This window comes from Diabrotica undecimpunctata, chromosome 9, assembly GCF_040954645.1.
Source record: "Diabrotica undecimpunctata isolate CICGRU chromosome 9, icDiaUnde3, whole genome shotgun sequence".
In the NCBI taxonomy this organism is placed as follows: Eukaryota; Metazoa; Arthropoda; class Insecta; order Coleoptera; family Chrysomelidae; genus Diabrotica; species Diabrotica undecimpunctata.
The window spans coordinates 125887686-125906567 of NC_092811.1; the positions used below are offsets into that span (position 1 = coordinate 125887686).

At 35.2% G+C, this 18882-nt stretch overlaps 1 protein-coding gene across 1 annotated transcript; it reads left to right on the forward strand.

Annotated features, from left to right (window-relative positions):
- The first annotated feature begins 5530 nt into the window (after nucleotides 1-5530).
- LOC140451310 (cathepsin L-like proteinase) lies at nucleotides 5531-17939 on the forward strand. The gene is made up of 4 exons (XM_072545058.1): nucleotides 5531-5620; nucleotides 5772-6110; nucleotides 10085-10358; nucleotides 17689-17939. The coding sequence occupies exons 1-4, from the start codon at nucleotides 5537-5539 to the stop codon at nucleotides 17937-17939; spliced, it is 948 nt and encodes a 315-aa protein (XP_072401159.1). The 5' UTR covers nucleotides 5531-5536.
- The last annotated feature ends 943 nt before the right edge of the window (nucleotides 17940-18882 follow it).

Here is an 18882-nt window from a genome sequence, read left to right on the forward strand (position 1 = left end):
TAAGGTTAGCCCAGTCTCTAGGAATATCTATCCTGGCAGTAGTAGAATTTTTAGTTTTTTCTATTGCAGCATGTATAGTGTCTGCTTCCATGTGAGTGTGTCCGGGTACTAGAAATTTGTGATAAATATCAATCTTCCTTCCTTGGTGTTTGGAATGTTCAATAACGGTAAGAAGCATAACTGATAGTAAAATATTTCGATTTTGCCTAGGGCAGCAGTCGCTATACATAATGATTTTATTTATATGAGAGGGAATACTATTTAGGTAGGTGTATAGACAGGAAGCAATTTCTTGTCCACCTCTTTGAGCTATAGTTTCATTCCATAGGTAGCATTTAGCTGAGTTTGTAGTTCCTTGCGTCTCAAAAATGGTAAGGTTCAGAGTCCATAATTTTCTTTTATAGAATGAAATGCTGCTTTTTAAGTAGGGAGTGGGCAAACATTTTTGTAGGTCAAAACTGAATACCACCAAATTTGGATTAAGTTTGCAAGCCAGTCTATCTTTCTTTTTCTCTTCATAAGCAAACTCTGCTAAGTGTTGATGTTGTAATTTTTCACTTTCAAGTTGGGCTCTTTCATTTTCATCTGTAACGGATTTAAGGAGTAAAGAAAACTTATCGCAAGTAGTACACGTATCATTATACGGTTTTTTAAAACACAAGTTAAATTCTTTCACGAAAATTTGTCTGTACAGTGATTCGTTTCTAGGTGTTATGTTGTTTTCCTGGCAATACTCACAATATAGCCTATACATTTTTGAAATAGAAAGATCGGGAGGCAAATATTTCTTTGCAGTTTTCTCTCGAGCGTAGTGACTTTGAAACGAAGGAAACATCAGAATGTGTTGCCTTATCTTTCTCCTCTTCCTTTATTTTTGGATGGTTCGTATGTTTTCCACGACCATCGCTTGAGCAAATATTTGATGTTGAGGAACGCTTTTTGTTCATTATTACCCGAACTTTTTTTAAGGTTACATCTAACGTTGATAAAAACATAACTTGGCAAACCTCAATTCTCTCTGAGTTACAATCTAAATAATATTGCCTGCTATACTTTCTTCTACTTGTTTCATTACGGCCTCTTATTCTTTGTACTGCCTTCTCTCTTTCTTGAATGTGACTGGCAATAAACTGATTTTGAGCTTCCCAAGCAAGATTATAAAATTCACTAAAAATGGTCTGCCTTTCTTCATTTGATAATTTTTCAAAACATTTCTTTCGGCATTGACATGGATTTTTTAATGATTTCTCTGAAATCTTTTTACCTTGAATTGTAACATATTCTTTTCCAAGTGTTTTTAAGTTCTTTCTTTTATTCTTTTCCCAATTATTTGGATTACGCTTCCTTTTTCTAATTTGTTCTCCGTCCAGAACTTTTTTTCTTCCTCTTCTATAAGAAGTTTCATTCCAGACAGTCAGCGTATGTTCTGATTCTGCAGTAATATGATTGTCTTTTTGTATTTTACTAGGTTCTGAGTTGTCCGAGTCAGAAGAGTCACTATCATAAGGTTCAAATTCATCACTTGAACTTCCATCAAAAGTCTTAAATCGTTCTGAGTTATCATCTTCTTCTTTATATATCACAGAAGATTTCGATTTCAGTTTGTTCTTTATTGTATTTTTCGATGATGATTGTTCAGTTGTTATATCTTGTAATTTATTGTCTGAAACAAAGAGAGCAAAAAATTAATTATCTGAAACAAAGAACTATTTACATTGGTTTATCTACCTGGCGAAATGCTTAGTCCAGGATCATAGTTTTCTTGTAAAACAGTCGAATCATCCTGTTTTGGAGGCAGCGGCACATTATCTAAAATTTAAATAAAAATTGTTATTAAATTGCACTAAGTGATTTGAAAATAAGATTTATAGGACTGAAATGTCTTAGCATAAGTTACTAATATTCATACAGTCGGCCTAGTCACTAAATTTGTCCTACATGGTACATTTTTTGAGTATACAATTTTTTACTTAGTTATCATTTCGTCCTTACATCTAAATCTTGTAATATTACCAATTTTTAAAATAAAGTTAACCTATTTACTTACCGGCTTGTTTATTTGCTTCCATTTTGTCTAACTTACACAAGTTAACAAGTTTCTTTCCACGGTATAACTGCTCCATCACTTTTTGTATTTTAAAACACACACTCAGAGGCCTCAGAGCCACTGTCGATTTTTTAATACAAAGATTAGGTACTACATTTGCACTCACGATAATGTGTATAGACAGAAACCTAACCTAGAAATAAAGGGCCAATGTCAAATAAAATCGAAGAAGGTTTTGTTAAAAAAGGGCCAATGTCAACATTGGCCTGTATAGAAATAAAATTTTTAGAAGCATTGAGGCTGAAATCTACATTGGTCCTTTTTGCTTTAAAAATTAGTGTTGATTAGAGATTGACATTGGCCAAAAGTAATGCTGTAAGTCTGTTGTTACTCTATCTAGACATTGGCCCTTTTTACACAGTGTTGTTTATTTGAAATCTAAGACAAAAATGCACTTATGCCCAAACAGTCTAAAATTGACATTGGCCCTCTTAGAACCAAGCTACTGATATAAAAGTTGAGTAAAAGAATGTGAAAATTAATTTTATTAGTAGTAGAAGTAGTAGTATTATCAATTATGTTTGGTATTAAATTGAAGACTTTTTTTATTCAGTAAATGGCAATACATGGTACTACAAAACATTTAAAAAATATATAGGTACTGTGTAATTTTATGTTATATATTAAAATTAGATGATAAGTACATGAGCGTTTGGGCGTAGACTCCTCGACTAGATGCAAAATGAACTGGCTTGTAGCTCTACAGTGGCAGTTTCTGCGAGTACGGTTCAGGCTTTTGGAGAATGTAAGTGAAATCAAAACCGTTGGTCATTTCTGTTTGATCTACAGTACGTAACAGGGAGTGTTTTTGTTTCAAAATTCAAATTAAGCAGGGAGGACGTTCAGCGAGCCGTTTAGCAAGACGCCAGGTTTCGAGAGCCAGGTTGATAGACAGTTCATAATTTTAAAGTATTTGGTTATAAGTGCTTTCTGTATGCGCTTAGAGTGTGAAACTACATGGGTATGTTGGAAGATACCTGATACAAACTGTAATCATCCTCATTGTTCCATGTAGTTGTACGTTTATAAATTTATAACGGCGCCAATCAACCAAATTGATGCGCAGTGTTTAACTACGGAGTATACCAACTCATAGACAAAGTTTATAATGTATTTGGCAAAATTATCCAGAGCTTTTGAATAATGTAGGTGATTATTACCTTAAAAGAAGTATTTTCAATAAGATATTTGACAGATAGTTTTAAATTAAAAATAAAATGAAGCAAAAAAAAGAATTTTAATTAAAAAAAAACGGAGAGATCCCTTTCCTTAAATGTGATAATTGGGAAAAATTTAACAAAAACGAAAAGATGTTAAAATTTAAATGCATTAAAGCTAGGTAATAGTTTTAAAAAAGAAGAACTAGATTTTTTGGTAATAAATGTCAAGTAGAATTTAAACATATTCCTAAGCTAATCTATAAAAATTGAAAATTTGGAAATGATGCTGATGCTGCTGATGCTGCCTTATCAGCTATTGCCTTCAAGTAATCTGTTCGAAATTTCCATTGCACCAGAATGGAAAATGGGGGGAGCACGTGCGGGAGGTGGTGCGGAAGGCTGCGAATAGTGCGGCTGCGTTGGTGAGGGTAATGCCGAACATTGGAGGACCCAAATCCGAAAGGAGGAGGGTCTTACACGGTGTTGTACAATGGATCGTCCTCTACGCGGCACCAGTCTGGAGCAAGAAGGTAGAGATAACAACCTGTAGGAGTCTCATGACACGAGTAGACAGAACAAGTCTGTTGCGAGTGGCATACGCCTAGAGGATTGTGTCTGCGGCAGCCTTATGGACCATCACTGGATGTGTTCCGTTACATGTTTTTACGGTGGAAAGAAAAGAGCTTTATGAGAGAAGAAGTCCAAACCTTACTGTGGCCAAAAGAAGACAGGAAAGGGAAAGGTCAGTTGAAAGATGGCAAGAAGAATGGAACAAGACGGAAGATGTGGCACAGTGGACGAAAATGCTGATCCCAAACATAAGAGATTGGGTGGACTGTGGCCACAGGCGACTGGATTATTTCCTGACGCAGGTGCCCACAGGACACGTGTGTTTTAGGGCCTACCTCTATAGAATCGGAAAGGCTGATACAGATGAATCCCTATACTGAGGATACTCAGACACTGTGACACATACGATGTTAGATTGCAGCAGATGGATAGTGGAAAGGAACAGAATGAAGAGAGAGAGACAGGTGTCAATTTTGTTATAGTGAGAGAAATGATTGGGAGAATGATTAAAAATAAATTAGTTTGGACTAACATACACAGCTATATCCGTGCAGTGATCAAGAAAAGGAAAGAGAAAGAAAGACTGCTGGACCAACGCTAAAGGTAAGAGTGAATGATTCTGAAAGGTGAAGCTAGAAAAATGGGTCACACTGTATGAAAATGCGTGAGTCATACTGTGGGAAAGGAGGAAATGCCCATCTGGGAATGATGCCGAACTAGCAGCCATGAGTGTACGCTACCTGGAACGAGACAGGGAGCCTCCTTGCTGATTAATAGAATGTGGATGTGTATGATTGGAGAATGAATGAATAAAGGTACTGATTCGAAAGTAATGCCGGCCTTACAGCGGTCATTCCGCTTCCGGATCGCTGGATGACATAGAAGAGTCTGGTTTAGCAGGTAGGCGTTCGGCGTAGACTCGGCGACGAGAGAGCATTTTAAAGTACCTCGGGAACTATCGGCGAGAGTACGAAGAACTAATCCTGCACTAAAGTTAGTCAGGCAGCGTCCTGGACTGAGATGTCTTTTGAAGATTCCAGACCCCCCCTCTATAAAGACGAAAAAAAAATATATTCGAAAAAAGCCTAACAAGTGTACTTAATGCCTACTACAGAGTAGGAAACAATCTAATGTTTTCTAACCTCAGAAATAACGGTAATGATTATGATCTGCATGAAGTCAAAGCAATTGTTATAGAGGTGACTGGTCAACTTGTAGCAACATAAAAGTGTTTAGAGTGGGGAGCAAAAACAAAAAAACTTAATAAACTACAAAATAAACTTTTTCCCAATAAAACATAGCAAATAGTGTTAAGATCATACAGATCAGATCACAAGACCACAAGAAGGTAGCTTCAAAACAATATACAGTTATCTTATAAAAACATAGAAAGAACCTACGTTAAAACGATTCTCTTGATCATTTCCCAATATCCTTGGAAATTTTAAAGTAAAACCATTGTATTGTTTTAATAAAACTAATGATATTGATTTGATAATACCAGTAACATTGTACTATATGAACCACTAATTTTAAGATTCTCCATATGCAACAGACACAAAATGCATGCATCCACTCGCTTACTTCCTCTGAAATTGCAACTGATGTTCTTTTCAGATTAACTATTGCTACAATACTAATTTTGTATTACACAATTTAAATTAAGCTAAAAAAATATTTCTTTTGTAGGAACAGCATAATGAAAGTATTCGTTTTTATTGCATGTCTTATTATCACAATTACTGCAGAGCTGAATGATTACGAGCAATGGATATCTTTTAAGGTAAGCCTTGAAATAATGACTATACTATTTGGAAATAACAACCCGTGGTTCTTTGTAGAGAGCTTATACCCAGCTGTCCCTGTTCAGCTTGCCTGTATTTTTAATATGAAGTAAAAAAAAGATAACCTAGTGATTTTTTATCTATTTTTAGACTGAATATTCAAGACATTATGAACATACAGATGACAAATTAAGATTTGAAATTTTCCAAAACAGGCTTCGTGAGATTGAAGATCACAACGCAAAATACGAAAGAGGGGAGGTAGAATGGTTCACGGGTGTTAATCAATTTACTGATTGGACCGAGGAAGAGATCCAGTCTTTATCAAATGGACAAGCTTCAACAAAATCAATATTTAAAGATAGTTTAGGAATTTATCAAGCAGACTCAAATCAAAAATTGCCGGCGTCCGTTGATTGGAGAAAGAATGGCGCGGTTTTACCTGTAAGGCATCAGGGACAGACTTCAGCGTGTTGGATATTTGCTGGTGTAAGTGTATCACTATTTAAACATCTACTAACTTTGATTTTTATATATAGGTATATATATATATATATACAGATATGGCAAGTTTTCAGCTACCATATACGTTATTCAGTATGTGGAACAAAGATATCACTTAATTGTTTGAATACAAGTGAAACACAATCCACGAATGTGGGAGTCATCGAGCAAAAAGACAGAAGAAGGAATGTAAAAGGTAGTGAGTGGGGGCAAAAATATTGTTAGACGGGAAGTGCCATTTTGAGAGGCCACATTAAACAAAGAAAGAGAGTCTCTTTCCTTGTTTAAGAAATCAAATTTAGTTGGGTTATGTTATTGTTTGTCCCAACTATTTATATTGAAGTTTTTTAACAATTGTGTCTCATTTTAGACTATTATCGTTATTTATTTAAAACATTATTATGCTCTAGTGTTGGAAAAAGTATTTTAAGTGTTTGAAACATAGTGCATAAAATAATATTGGAACATAGTCTTAAATTTGGCGCCTTTGCATTTTCGGATATGACCGAAATATTAAGAGGTCACTTTTATGAATTTTGGTCTCCTTTTCCTAACGATTAGATTCCCTCTTCTGTCTTTTTGCTCGATGGTTGAAGTAGCGACTCTAACCTTTAAAGAGTGTTGCAAAATTTCTGTTACATCATTTCTTCTAAAATATCAGTCGAATACATGAGTGTAACATAATATTTAAATCCAGTACAGTTTATTGTAGAATGAAAATTAATATTGCCCCAAAAACACTTACATGACATAATCATGTAACTGTTATTTTTTAAACGATTATATTATTAATTAACAAAGAACAGTGAATTGAGAGATTGATATGTGACAACAGCGTGACTGACTAAATAACGCACTTCAGTAGACAGACAGATTATAGGACCATAAGCCTAATGAGCCATCTGCTGAAGATGTTTTTAAAAGTCTTCCACCAAAGAATTTACCGAAAATGCGAGAAGCCGTATTGTTTTATAAATTTAGAGATGTCAGCTATGATGGTTTTGCATGCCTGATCGACTATAAGAAGGAGTCAGGCATGAACAAATATTGGAAGTGCTGAAGAGGACAGGGATTGATGGAAAGACTTAAAAATAATAGCTAACTTGTATTGGAATCAATGAGCGGTGCTCCAAATAGATGTAGAATATACAGATCAGGTCAAAATCTTAAGGGGAGTGAGACAGGGGTGCATAATTTCACCACTAATATTTAATCTGTACTTGAAGCACATTTATGAAGAGGCTCTAAAAGATATTGATAAAGGCATCTTAATAAATGAAGTCAAGCTCAATAACCTGCGGTATGTAGATGATACAATAGTGTTTTTCACTACCATAGAAGGGCTGCAAAACTTAATGAACAAAATAACGGAAACAAGTAGAACCAAATAAAAATTAAACGTGTCTCGCAATACAACTACTTCAATGAGTCGTGGGACAATGCCCAAGAGATTAAATGTCGCATGGGAAAGGCAAAAGTGCATTCTTGACTATGAGCTCTATGTTCAAGAGCCATGACCTCACCCTAGAAACAAAAATAAGGCTCCTTAGATGTTACGTGTACTTAAAGCTTCTGTAGGGAGTAGAAACGTGGACATTGAAGGCAGAAACTCTTTCAAAACTTCAGGCTTTAGAGCTATGGTTATACAGCAGGATCCTGAAGATACCATGGATAGACAAAGTCAACAATGAACAAGTACTGCGGAGGATGAACACAACCGCGGATTTTGTCAACATCGTGAAGAGCCATAAGCTACAGTACTTGGAACATATAATGAGAAATCAAGGCAGATACGAGCTACTTCAATGCAATATGCAAGGTAAAATTGAAGGAAAAAGGGCCCCAGGACGAAGAAGAATATCCTGGCTTGCTAACCTGAGAGCACGGTATAGAAAGACCTCAACACAGCTATTCCGTATAGCAACCCAGAAAGTCATCATAGCCGCAATGATCGCCAGCGTTCGCAATGGACAGGCACCCTAAGAAGAAGAAGTTGGAATAGTCCGATAGCGGATTCATTATTGGATAGTTTTTTAACGGCTATTTTTATACCTCTTATTCCGTGAGGTTTTTTAAATTTGTCTAACCAGCTCCGATTTGCATTAAACTCGATATTGGAGTTTCTAATCTAGCGATGAAAAACAGTAGCTTTGTCACAAATCATATCACCATTTACAGGAACATGTAGTTCAATAATTTTACGAGGGAGTGGCCGTTAGGTATACAAATAGTCAAAACTCACCCTAATTTGTTATTTTTATTTTTGAAATGTTTTATAATTTTTTATACAGGATTTGATTCAAAATATTATGACCATGTAAAGAAAATAGTAAAAACAGCAAGTTTGTTGATTAATACACTTCTCCAAGAAATTAACGCACCACTTCAATAAATCAATTTTATTTGTAAACAGGCAAAGAGTAAAACATAAAACTTCACCAGATTATTCTACAATTTATTAGTAATTATAGCAATTTGTTTAATCATCAGAAAATGTTGAAGTACAGGAGAAAAAAAAATAAAACGGAAAATTCTAAAAAAATAATGATAAGAAAAGTAAACTATAATATGAAAAAAGTCTTAATAAAGAGTGTTTTCACCTCTACTACGTATAACAGCTTCACATCGTTGGCCCATACTTAAAATTAATTGCCGTATTTCATTTTGGTCTAGTTCTCTCCAAATCTGGATCAGCCTCTCTCCCACTTCCTTTAAGTTGTTTGGTTGGATCGGTGTCGCTCTTAATCGCCTACCAAGGATATTCCAGAGATTTTCAATAGGATTTAAATCAGGACTATGTGCTGGCCATTCCATAGTGTTAATTTCTACCTCTTCTAGAAAATTTCGGACGATCTGTGCAGCGTGAGGTCTGGCATTATCTTGCATTAGTAAGAAATTTTTACCGATATAAGGAGCGAAGGTACTACATGTTGCTCCAGGATCTCCAATATGTACCTTTCAGCTGTAACACTTCCATTTTGTATGACCACTAGGTCCGTACGTGCGGTCAAAGAAATACCACCCCACACCATAAAGGATCCTCCACCAAAAAATGTGGTGTGTGAGAAGTTACAGTGAGCATATCGTTCGTTAGGTCGTCGCAACACACGAACACGTCTGTCGTTATTGTACAAACAAAATTGGGATTCATCAGTAAATAGCACTCGGTCCCAGTCAGCCTTTAACCAATTAACGTGTTCTCTGGCAAAATGTAGTCTCCCTCTTCGATGCTCTGCAGTTAATAGAGGACCCCGAGTGGCAATCCTAGGTGTTAAGTTGTATTCCCTAAGTTGCTGGCGAACAGTTTCAGTACTAATTTGTATAGCATGCACGTCTCGAAGCTGAATTTGTAGACTTCGATGTGTTACAAAACGTTGTCGAAGAGCAGAAATTCTTAAAAATCGATCTTAAATAGGGGTAGTTACCCAGTTTCCTCCTTGCCCTGGTCTGCGAGTAAGATCCTCTGTTTTGAGGAATCTTTCTAACACCCGTGAGACAGATGTGTGGGACACATTAAACCGACGACCAATTCTTCGGTAACTCCAACCTTCTGCCGACAATATCACTGCTTGGGCACATTCATCTCGGGTTAAATTACGTGATTGACGCTCCATAATAAACACAATTAACAATACTCAACAATTAAACAGTAGCCGAATAAAATTCGTGAACACTTGGAAATTAGTATATTTATAGAATTAGTACATTTTTTGCTTCTTTTTTGTTTTGTTGCAAAAAAAAACTATAGCGATAAAACACAGTCAATAAATATAGAGTGTACAAATAGCATATACAAGGTCTTGCAAAATATAACATTACAATGGAAATTTTTATTAACGCTAATAAAATATTTTAATATTTCAAAGTGGTGCGTTAATTTCTTGGAGAAGTGTATAAACCTTCGCGTTAGTCTGCAGTACTTGAACTGAACCGTTATACTGAACCTTTTTTTATTGCAGCTCGGAGCAGTGGAGGGACAAATAGCAATTCACAAAAAACAAAAAATTTCTTTGAGTCCACAAAATATTATTGACTGCTATCCTACCGGTGACCAGACTGGTTACTTCGAGAACGCATATCAATTTGTTAAAGACCATGGTATAAGCTCCGAAGCGGATTATCCATTCGTTGCCAAAAGGGGCACGTGTAAAAAAGATCTACCAAAAGTAATAACTACTCTTTCAGGATACAAACAAATAAAACAATCTGAATATGATTTAATTTCAGCTATCGGTAAGTACTGTAAGCGCAATAATTCTTCTTCGTCTTATGGTGCCCTATCAAATTAGTGGACGTTAGCGACAATTCTGGCATACTCCTCTCGGTCTTGTGTGGCTCTAAAGAGTGCATGGGCATCGAGGTTTGTCCAATCCCTTATGTCTTTAAGTCATGAGTATTTCTTTCTTCCGATGCCCCATTTTCCTTCTATCTTCCGTTCCTTAATAAGCTTTAAGAACGTACTTGGAATTTCGAAATATATGACCCAGATAAGCAGTTTTTTTTTCGTTTTATTATTGGCAGCAATTCTCGTTCTCTGTCCATTCGATTTAATACTTCGACATTTGTTGGGTGATCTGTCCAGGGAATTTTAAGTGGTCTTCTAAATACCCACATTTCAAAGGCCTCCAATCGGTTCATCTCATTGGCCTTTATGGTCCAGGTTTCTACACCATATAGCAGTATGGAGTCAATGTAACATTTTACAAAGCGATATCGAAGCGTTAAGTTCAGGCTGCTGTTGCTTAGCAAGATTTTCATATTAGTAAATGCTGTTCTGAACTTGGGGACCCTTTGGATATTCTTATTGTTTACTATAATATTTAATTGCATATTTCATTAACTTCGTCTTGTCTATATTAATCTTTAAGCCCAGTCGTTCTCCTTTAGTGTTTATTCTATCTATTAGTCGTTGCAGAGCTTCTTGAATATCAGATATTATGACTGTATCATTAGCATAGCAAAGATTACTTATAGTCTGTCCATTGATTTTGATTCCATCTTTAGTGTCACTTAAGGCTCTATCGGAAATCGTTTCAGAGTAAAGATTAAAAAGGAGGGGTGATAGAACACAACCCTGTCGTGCATCTTTTTCGATTGAGAAATATGATGTAGATTCCAGTCCTACTCTCACAGATGCCACTTGATTTATATAAAGGTTCTTTATGATTTTCAGGTCATTCTCATCTATCGAACGTTCCTGGAGCAATCTTACTAATTCTGAACGATTAACACAATCAAACGCTTTCTGGTAATCTATAAAGCATAGGAAGACATATTTTTGCTAACCTCTGCATTTCTGAAGTACGATATTTAAGCTATAAAGTGCTTCTCTTGCGCCAAATCCTTGTCTGAAACCGAACTGTGTGGGGCTAATGTCTCTTTTACATCTGTTGTATATTCTTGTGTGAATTATCTTTAAGAAAGGTTTTAGGACCTGGCTCAATAAGCTGATCATTCGGAATTGGTCGCAACTATTAGCGTTTGGCTTTTTTGAGATTGGTATAAAGGTTGATTGAAGCCAATCCTGTGGTATTTGACCGGACCCATAAATGTCATTAAAAAAATCTACCAAAGCGTCTATAATATCTTCCCTCAACATCGATACAACCTCTATGTATATGTCGTCTGGGCCTGGTGCTTTTCCCTATTTGCTCTGTTTACTTGCTACTTCTGATTTCAATATTTTGGGGGAGGGTTCACTTTTATATTCACTTTCAGAGTTTCTTCTAGTGTTGTCTGAGTATAGTTGCTGTGTGTAGTTTCTCCAATGTTGGAGTAGATTCTTGTAATTAGTAATCAATTTATTGTCTTCCACAAGCTTTTGTATGACCTGTCACTTCTTTAATGAGTTTATGTATGTTAAAGTGGTCATATTTTTCTTCCAACTCCTCCATTTCTACACATCTGCCTAGCAGCCACTGTTCTTTAACTTTGCGATACGCTTTTCGTATTTGTCGGTTAATCTGCTGATGTTTGGTTCGGTCTTTGTTTTTAAATGATCTGCGATCGTCCATAATTTATAATATTTCGTCAGTCATCCAATTCTGTCAGTCATCCAATTCTTCTTGTTGTTGTTTTGGGAAGCGATCAGAGACTTATTGATGGTTACGATAGCTTTTTTAATACAGTTTCATTTGTCTTCTATACTGGCCGGTTGTTTATATCTTGCCGTGATATCCGCTATTGCCTTATTTAATTTTCTGTGACTTTTAGTTTAACGTTATGTTGTTTTAAGCTGTTTATATCAATTTTCTTTATAAATTTTCTTAATTAATTCTTAATTTTCAATTTTCCTACTACGGTGATTGTGATCAGATCCTGTATCTGTTCCAGGGTACGTTTTTACTCCTTGCAATCCATTTGTGTATCTCTGATTAACCAATAAAAAAATCAATTTGATTGCTTACGATGTTGTCATGCGTATGTTGTGGAGACTGCCAGGTGTAGAGTCTCCGAGGTGGCAGTTTTTACCAGGTATTGGCCTGATTAGATTGACTATTGCAATGACTAATTTTTATTCTTGACAGTACTGGATTAGCATATCACCTCTCTCGTTTCGATCTCCTAAGCCAAAGTAATCACACAGCCAAAGTTCCTTACTGATTTGCTTGAGGCTGTGTTAACTAGAAATCCAACTCCGTTATAATGATGGGGTAGGTTATTTCCTGAGTATTATAGTGTGGCTTTTTCTTTAGTACATTTACCACTGTTAGGCCATCTGATTTCGCTAAGTCCTATGATGTCTAGGTCGCATCGATTATTATCACTGAGTAATTAGAATCATGTTATCTGAATGTTATCTGAATATTATCTGAATCAATTCCAAAAACTGGATATAACAACAAAATATACCAGGATCCGGATATTATAACATTATAACATCCTAACGAAAAAGGCGAAATACCAAACAAAATATTCAACCAGATGCCAGTAGGAAAAAGAACAAGAGGAAGACCGAAGCTGAGATACTTAGAACAAATAGAAAATGATATAACAACCTTAAAAATAAAAAACCAGAGAAAAAAGCACGAAATAGATTAGAATGGAGAAGAATCCTGGAACAGGCCAAGACCCAAAAATAGTTGTCGAGCCAGTGATGATGATGATGAATTCCAAAAATCAAAGGTTTTGACTTGCCAATTTTTTCAAAATGCATCGATTCAATTAATTATTATAAACATTTCTTTTATTGTCCAATTATGTGTGTCGACACATTTATGTTCTGTGGTGCCTGTATATAAAAATACATTATTCTTGATTGAAACAAGAACCATTTTATAAATCATAAAAGAAAAACATGCTAAATTTTGTATTGCTCTCAAACAAAATAGGTTTAAAAAACATTGAAAAATTCCATTCCTCTTTACTGTGTTATAAACCGATTAAGGTGACTACACGGAGGAATTAGTTTATTAAACACAACACTGAAATTAACAACCAAAGTGATAACATATAAACTGAATGAAATTATAACACTAACAAAAAGAACAAGGTTTCAGGTCGGAAAGATCATGCACCGACTCTGTATTTATAATAAGGCAAATTAGAAGGCATTAGAATACAACAAACCGCCATATCTGTTTAGTGGACCTTAAGAAGGCATTTGACTGGATCAAATTAAAGGACGTTATCCACTGATTGTACGCAAGGAAGATACCTCTAGGAACAATCAAAACTATCAAAAATATTTACCAAAATAACACAATAAGAGTAAAAGTGGAAGAAGAACCAACCTACCTTATTAAAACTGGCAGTGGGATAAGACAGGGAGAGATTTCTTGCAACCTCTATTGTTCAATCTGATTATAGATGAAATAACAAAGAAAGTAAAAACTAAAAAGGATACCAAATGGGAGAAAAACAAGTTAAAATAATGTGCTATGTAGACGACGCAATACTACTCTCTCAAAGTGAAGACGATTTACAACATATGCTGCACTAATTTAATATATACCAGATATATGCACCAGATAATAGAACAAGTGATGGAGTTTAAATATCTAGGCATCACCTTATCTAACAACGAAAAGCTCGAAACTGAAGTGGAAGAAGAAGTGAATAGAGCAAACTGAGCCGCAGGCTACCTGAATAAGATGAGAATAAAGAAATAAAAATATCGGGGCAGCATTTACACAAACCAGTCATCAGACCAATAATGACATACGCAGCAGAGACACGACCAAACACAAAGAGAACAAAAAGGATGTTAGAAACAGCAAAGATGAGAACATTTAGAAAAATTGATGGCAAGATACTATGGACAGAGCTAGAAGTACTGATATACGACGAAATATTCCACTTTAAATGTATTGGTGGTGTGTTGCCTGGTAAACCCATTTAGGTATAAAACGCCCACAAATCTTTTCTGGTCATATTAACGAAAAAACGTATATACATTCAGGGATTCTAGAGTATTCACTGCCTTCCCTCGCTCAATCGTTTCCATCTCTCCCTGTTGTCCCATGCTTCATCGATTAGGCTTACTTTGTTCCTCCAGGATCTTCGGGGTCATTCTGTTTTCCTCCTTCCTATGGGGCACCATTAGGTTATTCTCGTTATCCATCAGCTGTCGCTAGTTTTTTTTACATGTTCATACCGCTTTAGTCATTTTTATTCTATATATGTTAGTATATAATAATATATTTCTATTAATGTTCTTTGCTTTATTTCGTCATTACTGTTCCTATCCATTCTTGTTACTCTGAAGCATCTTTGCAGGCATTCCATCTCTGTTGCTACTATCTTACTGCTGTTTTTTTTGTTTATATATGTTTACCATATGTCATAATACATCGCACTAATGTTTTATTAATATATGTTTTTGTCTTCATATTTAGGTGTCTATCCCACCACACTGAGTTAAGTTGTCAGATTGCTGTTCATGTTTGTCCTAATCTTTGCTTAACTTCTTCCTCTGTTGTTGCCTTTCTCGTTATTATAAACCACAAGTATTAGAAGTTATCCTGTCCTTTGATTGTTACGTTGTCGTCAACCTATATGTCTCCTTCACTTGTAGTTAGGTACTCTGTTTTCGCGAGGTTAGTTTCTAGACTAGCCTTGATATATTCTGTTTGTAGTTTCTTTATCATTTAACTAAGGTCTTCTCGGTCTTGTGCAATCATTACTTGATCGTCTGCAAAGCTTAACGTATATAGGTATTCGTTCCGTACCGGTACTCCCATGCCTTCGCATTTTCTTTTCCATGTAGTCAAGGCTTTCTCTACGTATATTTTGAATAGGGTTGGAGATGTGGAACAACCCTGCAGAAGCCCTTTTGTTGTAGTATAGTCTCTTATGATTCTTGTTCTCATTTTAATGGACAATTTATTTTCTTTATACAGAGCTTTTGTAGCTTCTATGAGTTCCGTCTGTATTTCTAATTTATACATTGCCTCTCATAGTTTTGACCTTGGTCAGAGTCATACGCCATTCTCAGGTCCACAAATGCCAAATGTATATCTCTATTTTTTGCTTTTTTCTTTTCCAACAGTTGTTCCAGTATGTCTATGTGGTCTATGCATGATCTTCCTGCTGTAAAGCCTGCCTGATCCTCCCCGATTTTGAATATTATCGCTTGCTCTATCTTTTCTCGCAGTATCTTCCCATATAATCTTTCTATTCTTTGTCCTGTATATTTCTAAATTTAATTTTTTCGTAACAATAAAACACTGAAAACTTTGTTTTCAAAACTTCCACAAATTTTTATTTTAACTTCTTATCACTACAGCTGTTTCGGCTGATTGCCTTTCTCAAGTGATCTGTTTTTGGCATGGGTTAACACTTTATAGTCTCTAATGAAATAAGTTGAGGAGGGGAGAACTGTTTGTCTCAAGCTGGTCATTCAGAATTATATCTGTGTTTTTTAATTTGTTAATTTCCATAGATTCTAACAAAGATAGTTTAAGGCCTTTATTTTGAATGTGTAGAATTTTAAATTCGTCATCAAAAGAATGATTATGATCTAGAAGGTGAAGTGCATATGTAGAATCTGTTTTTCTATTATTGAAAGCCCTTTTATGTTCTGCTATTCGTTTATTAAAATTTCTACCTGTTTGACCAATGTAAGTTTTTGGGCAGTCGCCACATTTAAGTTTGTACACACCACTGTGTAAGTGTTTTTTATGTTGGCTCTTATTGTTTTTAATGTATAAGAGCCAACATAAAAAACACTTACACAGTGGTGTGTACAAACTTAAATGTGGCGACTGCCCAAAAACTTACATTGGTCAAACAGGTAGAAATTTTAATAAACGAATAGCAGAACATAAAAGGGCTTTCAATAATAGAAAAACAGATTCTACATATGCACTTCACCTTCTAGATCATAATCATTCTTTTGATGACGAATTTAAAATTCTACACATTCAAAATAAAGGCCTTAAGCTATCTTTGTTAGAATCTATGGAAATTAACAAATTAAAAAACACAGATATAATTCTGAATGACCAGCTTGAGACAAACAGTTCTCCCCTCCTCAACTTATTTCATTAGAGACTATAAAGTGTTAACCCATGCCAAAAACAGATCACTTGAGAAAGGCAATCAGCCGAAACAGCTGTAGTGATAAGAAGTTAAAATAAAAATTTGTGGAAGTTTTGAAAACAAAGTTTTCAGTGTTTTATTGTTACATAAAATGAATTTCCATCAAGTAACGGTCGAATCCATCAATTATTTAATTTTTTCTTTTGAGTTTTGTTTCAATCCTCTCCGTACATTCCATGACTCCGAAGTTCTTGTACCTTCTATGTATGTTTCAATATTTAAACAGGTTCTTTCCCATTCTTCATTTTTTTGTTGTGTTATTTGTTTTTTCGCTTCTCTATATTTTTCTCTATATTCTTTATAAACTTCATCGTTGTTTGTAGTCAGCCTTTTTGTGTATAGTTGCTTTTTTCTTCAATTATTCTTTTTGTTTGTTCATTTATTTCATTATATTGTTGTTTATTTGTTATATGTTCTTTCTCTCTATGGGATTCGAATGCTGCTTGTTTTATACTCGCCTTTATATACTCGTATATTTCTTCAATGTTGCTGTATCTGAATTCTAATAATTTTTGGTCTAGACGTTGTTTGTACAGTTCTCTTTTTGATTGTTCTTGGAGTATTTCTATATTGTATTGTTTTTCTGTTGAAGTCAGTTCTTTTGCAGAGGGGGTCTTGTTATGTTTCCAATTAACGCCCGTTTTTGCTGTCAGTAGTTTATGGTCAGTTCCACATTCTACTCCTCTTCTGGCTCTCACATCTTTTATCTTTACTGTGGTATCTGGTTTGACTATTATGTAGTCTATTGTCGATTTCAGCTTTGGTGTCTCTTTCGTTCATCTATATTTATGAAGATTTTTATGTCTGAAAAATCCATTGGTGATTTTTAGGTTGTTTAGGTCGCATAAGTCAATCAGATGTTCTTCGTTATCGTTTTGTTCAATTTTGTATCATTAATGTGGCTTCAGATTTATAATTTTTTTTTTACCCAGGAAAAACTTACCATTATATCTATATTATATTTTTATTTTGCAAAACAATCAGGATTATAATTAATAATTTAAAATGTTTTCCCTTTTAGCTAACATTGGTCCGGTCGCTGTCAGTGTTTCTGTAAGGGACTGGATAACATATAAAGGGGGTGTTTTTAATAAGACAGATTGTGCTACAGAATTGACTACTCATGCCGTACTCGCTGTAGGATATACTGAAGATTACATTACCATCAAAAATACTTGGGGAGCAGGTTGGGGAGACAAAGGATTTATGAATATAGCTAGAGGACAGAATATATGTCGAATTAATGATAGAGGTGCATATCCAATTTTATAAATTGAATTTTCTGATGCACATTTAACCATTCAAATATCGACTGCCGGAAAATTGGGGATATTTAAAAAATAAATAAACTCAACTGTAAAAAATATCAATATATTAATAACATGTATAAATAAATATGATAATTAATAATAACTTGTTTCTGTCTCATTAAGTGCACTTTACGAAAACAAAGCTTGGAATTGTTGAATAATTGTAGGTATATATTACGAGGATATTCACTGTCCGGTCTCTCTTTGTCAACCATTTTCCATCCACTCCTGAATGTAGGTCTCTCTTAATGGCTTTCATCTTTCTTTATTTTGCGCCAATCTAATCCACTGTTTGCCTGCCATTGCTCTTATGTCATCTATCCATATTTTTTGAGATGTTCCCATGCTTCTTGTTGTCGTCCTTGGTCTCCATTCTATATAGAATTCTTCGTGTCCACCTGTTGTCATTATATCGGGCTACGTAACCTGCCCAGCGCACGCTACTACTGTCCGGAATTTGAAATATTGCTAAAGTAATTAATATTTAAATGGGAATAAGCCACAATAATAAGTATTGCAATATCTTCCAAGTTCGGAAAATACTTGACTAAGCGTTTTCATTATTTGTCGCTTTATTTGTGAGATTATAAATTGAGGTTGAACGCTTTTTAGCACGTAGTCTAATAACTAAAATATCCACATCATAAAGAAGTTTGAGGAAACACGAGAGCTCTTTCCAGACGGCAGATGGCATGGTGTATGGAGAGATGAAGGGGCTGAGCGGGCCGTACCCTTTACCATGAATGAACTTGTCGAGCCATTGGGTTTACTCAACATGCGTAGGTCCCCCGAACTGGATCAGATACCACCTGAGGCGGTGAAGGGTCTATGACGGGCGGAGCCTGCGGCTTCTGAAACACATGAATTCACTGCTGGAAGCACAAACCTTTCCTGAATCTTGGAAG

What these genes read in the sequence shown, in the direction of transcription:
- LOC140451310 (XM_072545058.1), top strand. Translation starts at nt 5,537, where the DNA reads ATGAAAGTATTCGTTTTTATTGCATGTCTTATTATCACAATTACTGCA. An exon ending in AGCAATGGATATCTTTTAAG is followed by an intron (nt 5,621 to 5,771) that starts GTAAGCCTTGAA and finishes ATCTATTTTTAG; the next exon opens with ACTGAATATTCAAGACATTA. An exon ending in TGATTTAATTTCAGCTATCG is followed by an intron (nt 10,359 to 17,688) that starts GTAAGTACTGTA and finishes TTTCCCTTTTAG; the next exon opens with CTAACATTGGTCCGGTCGCT.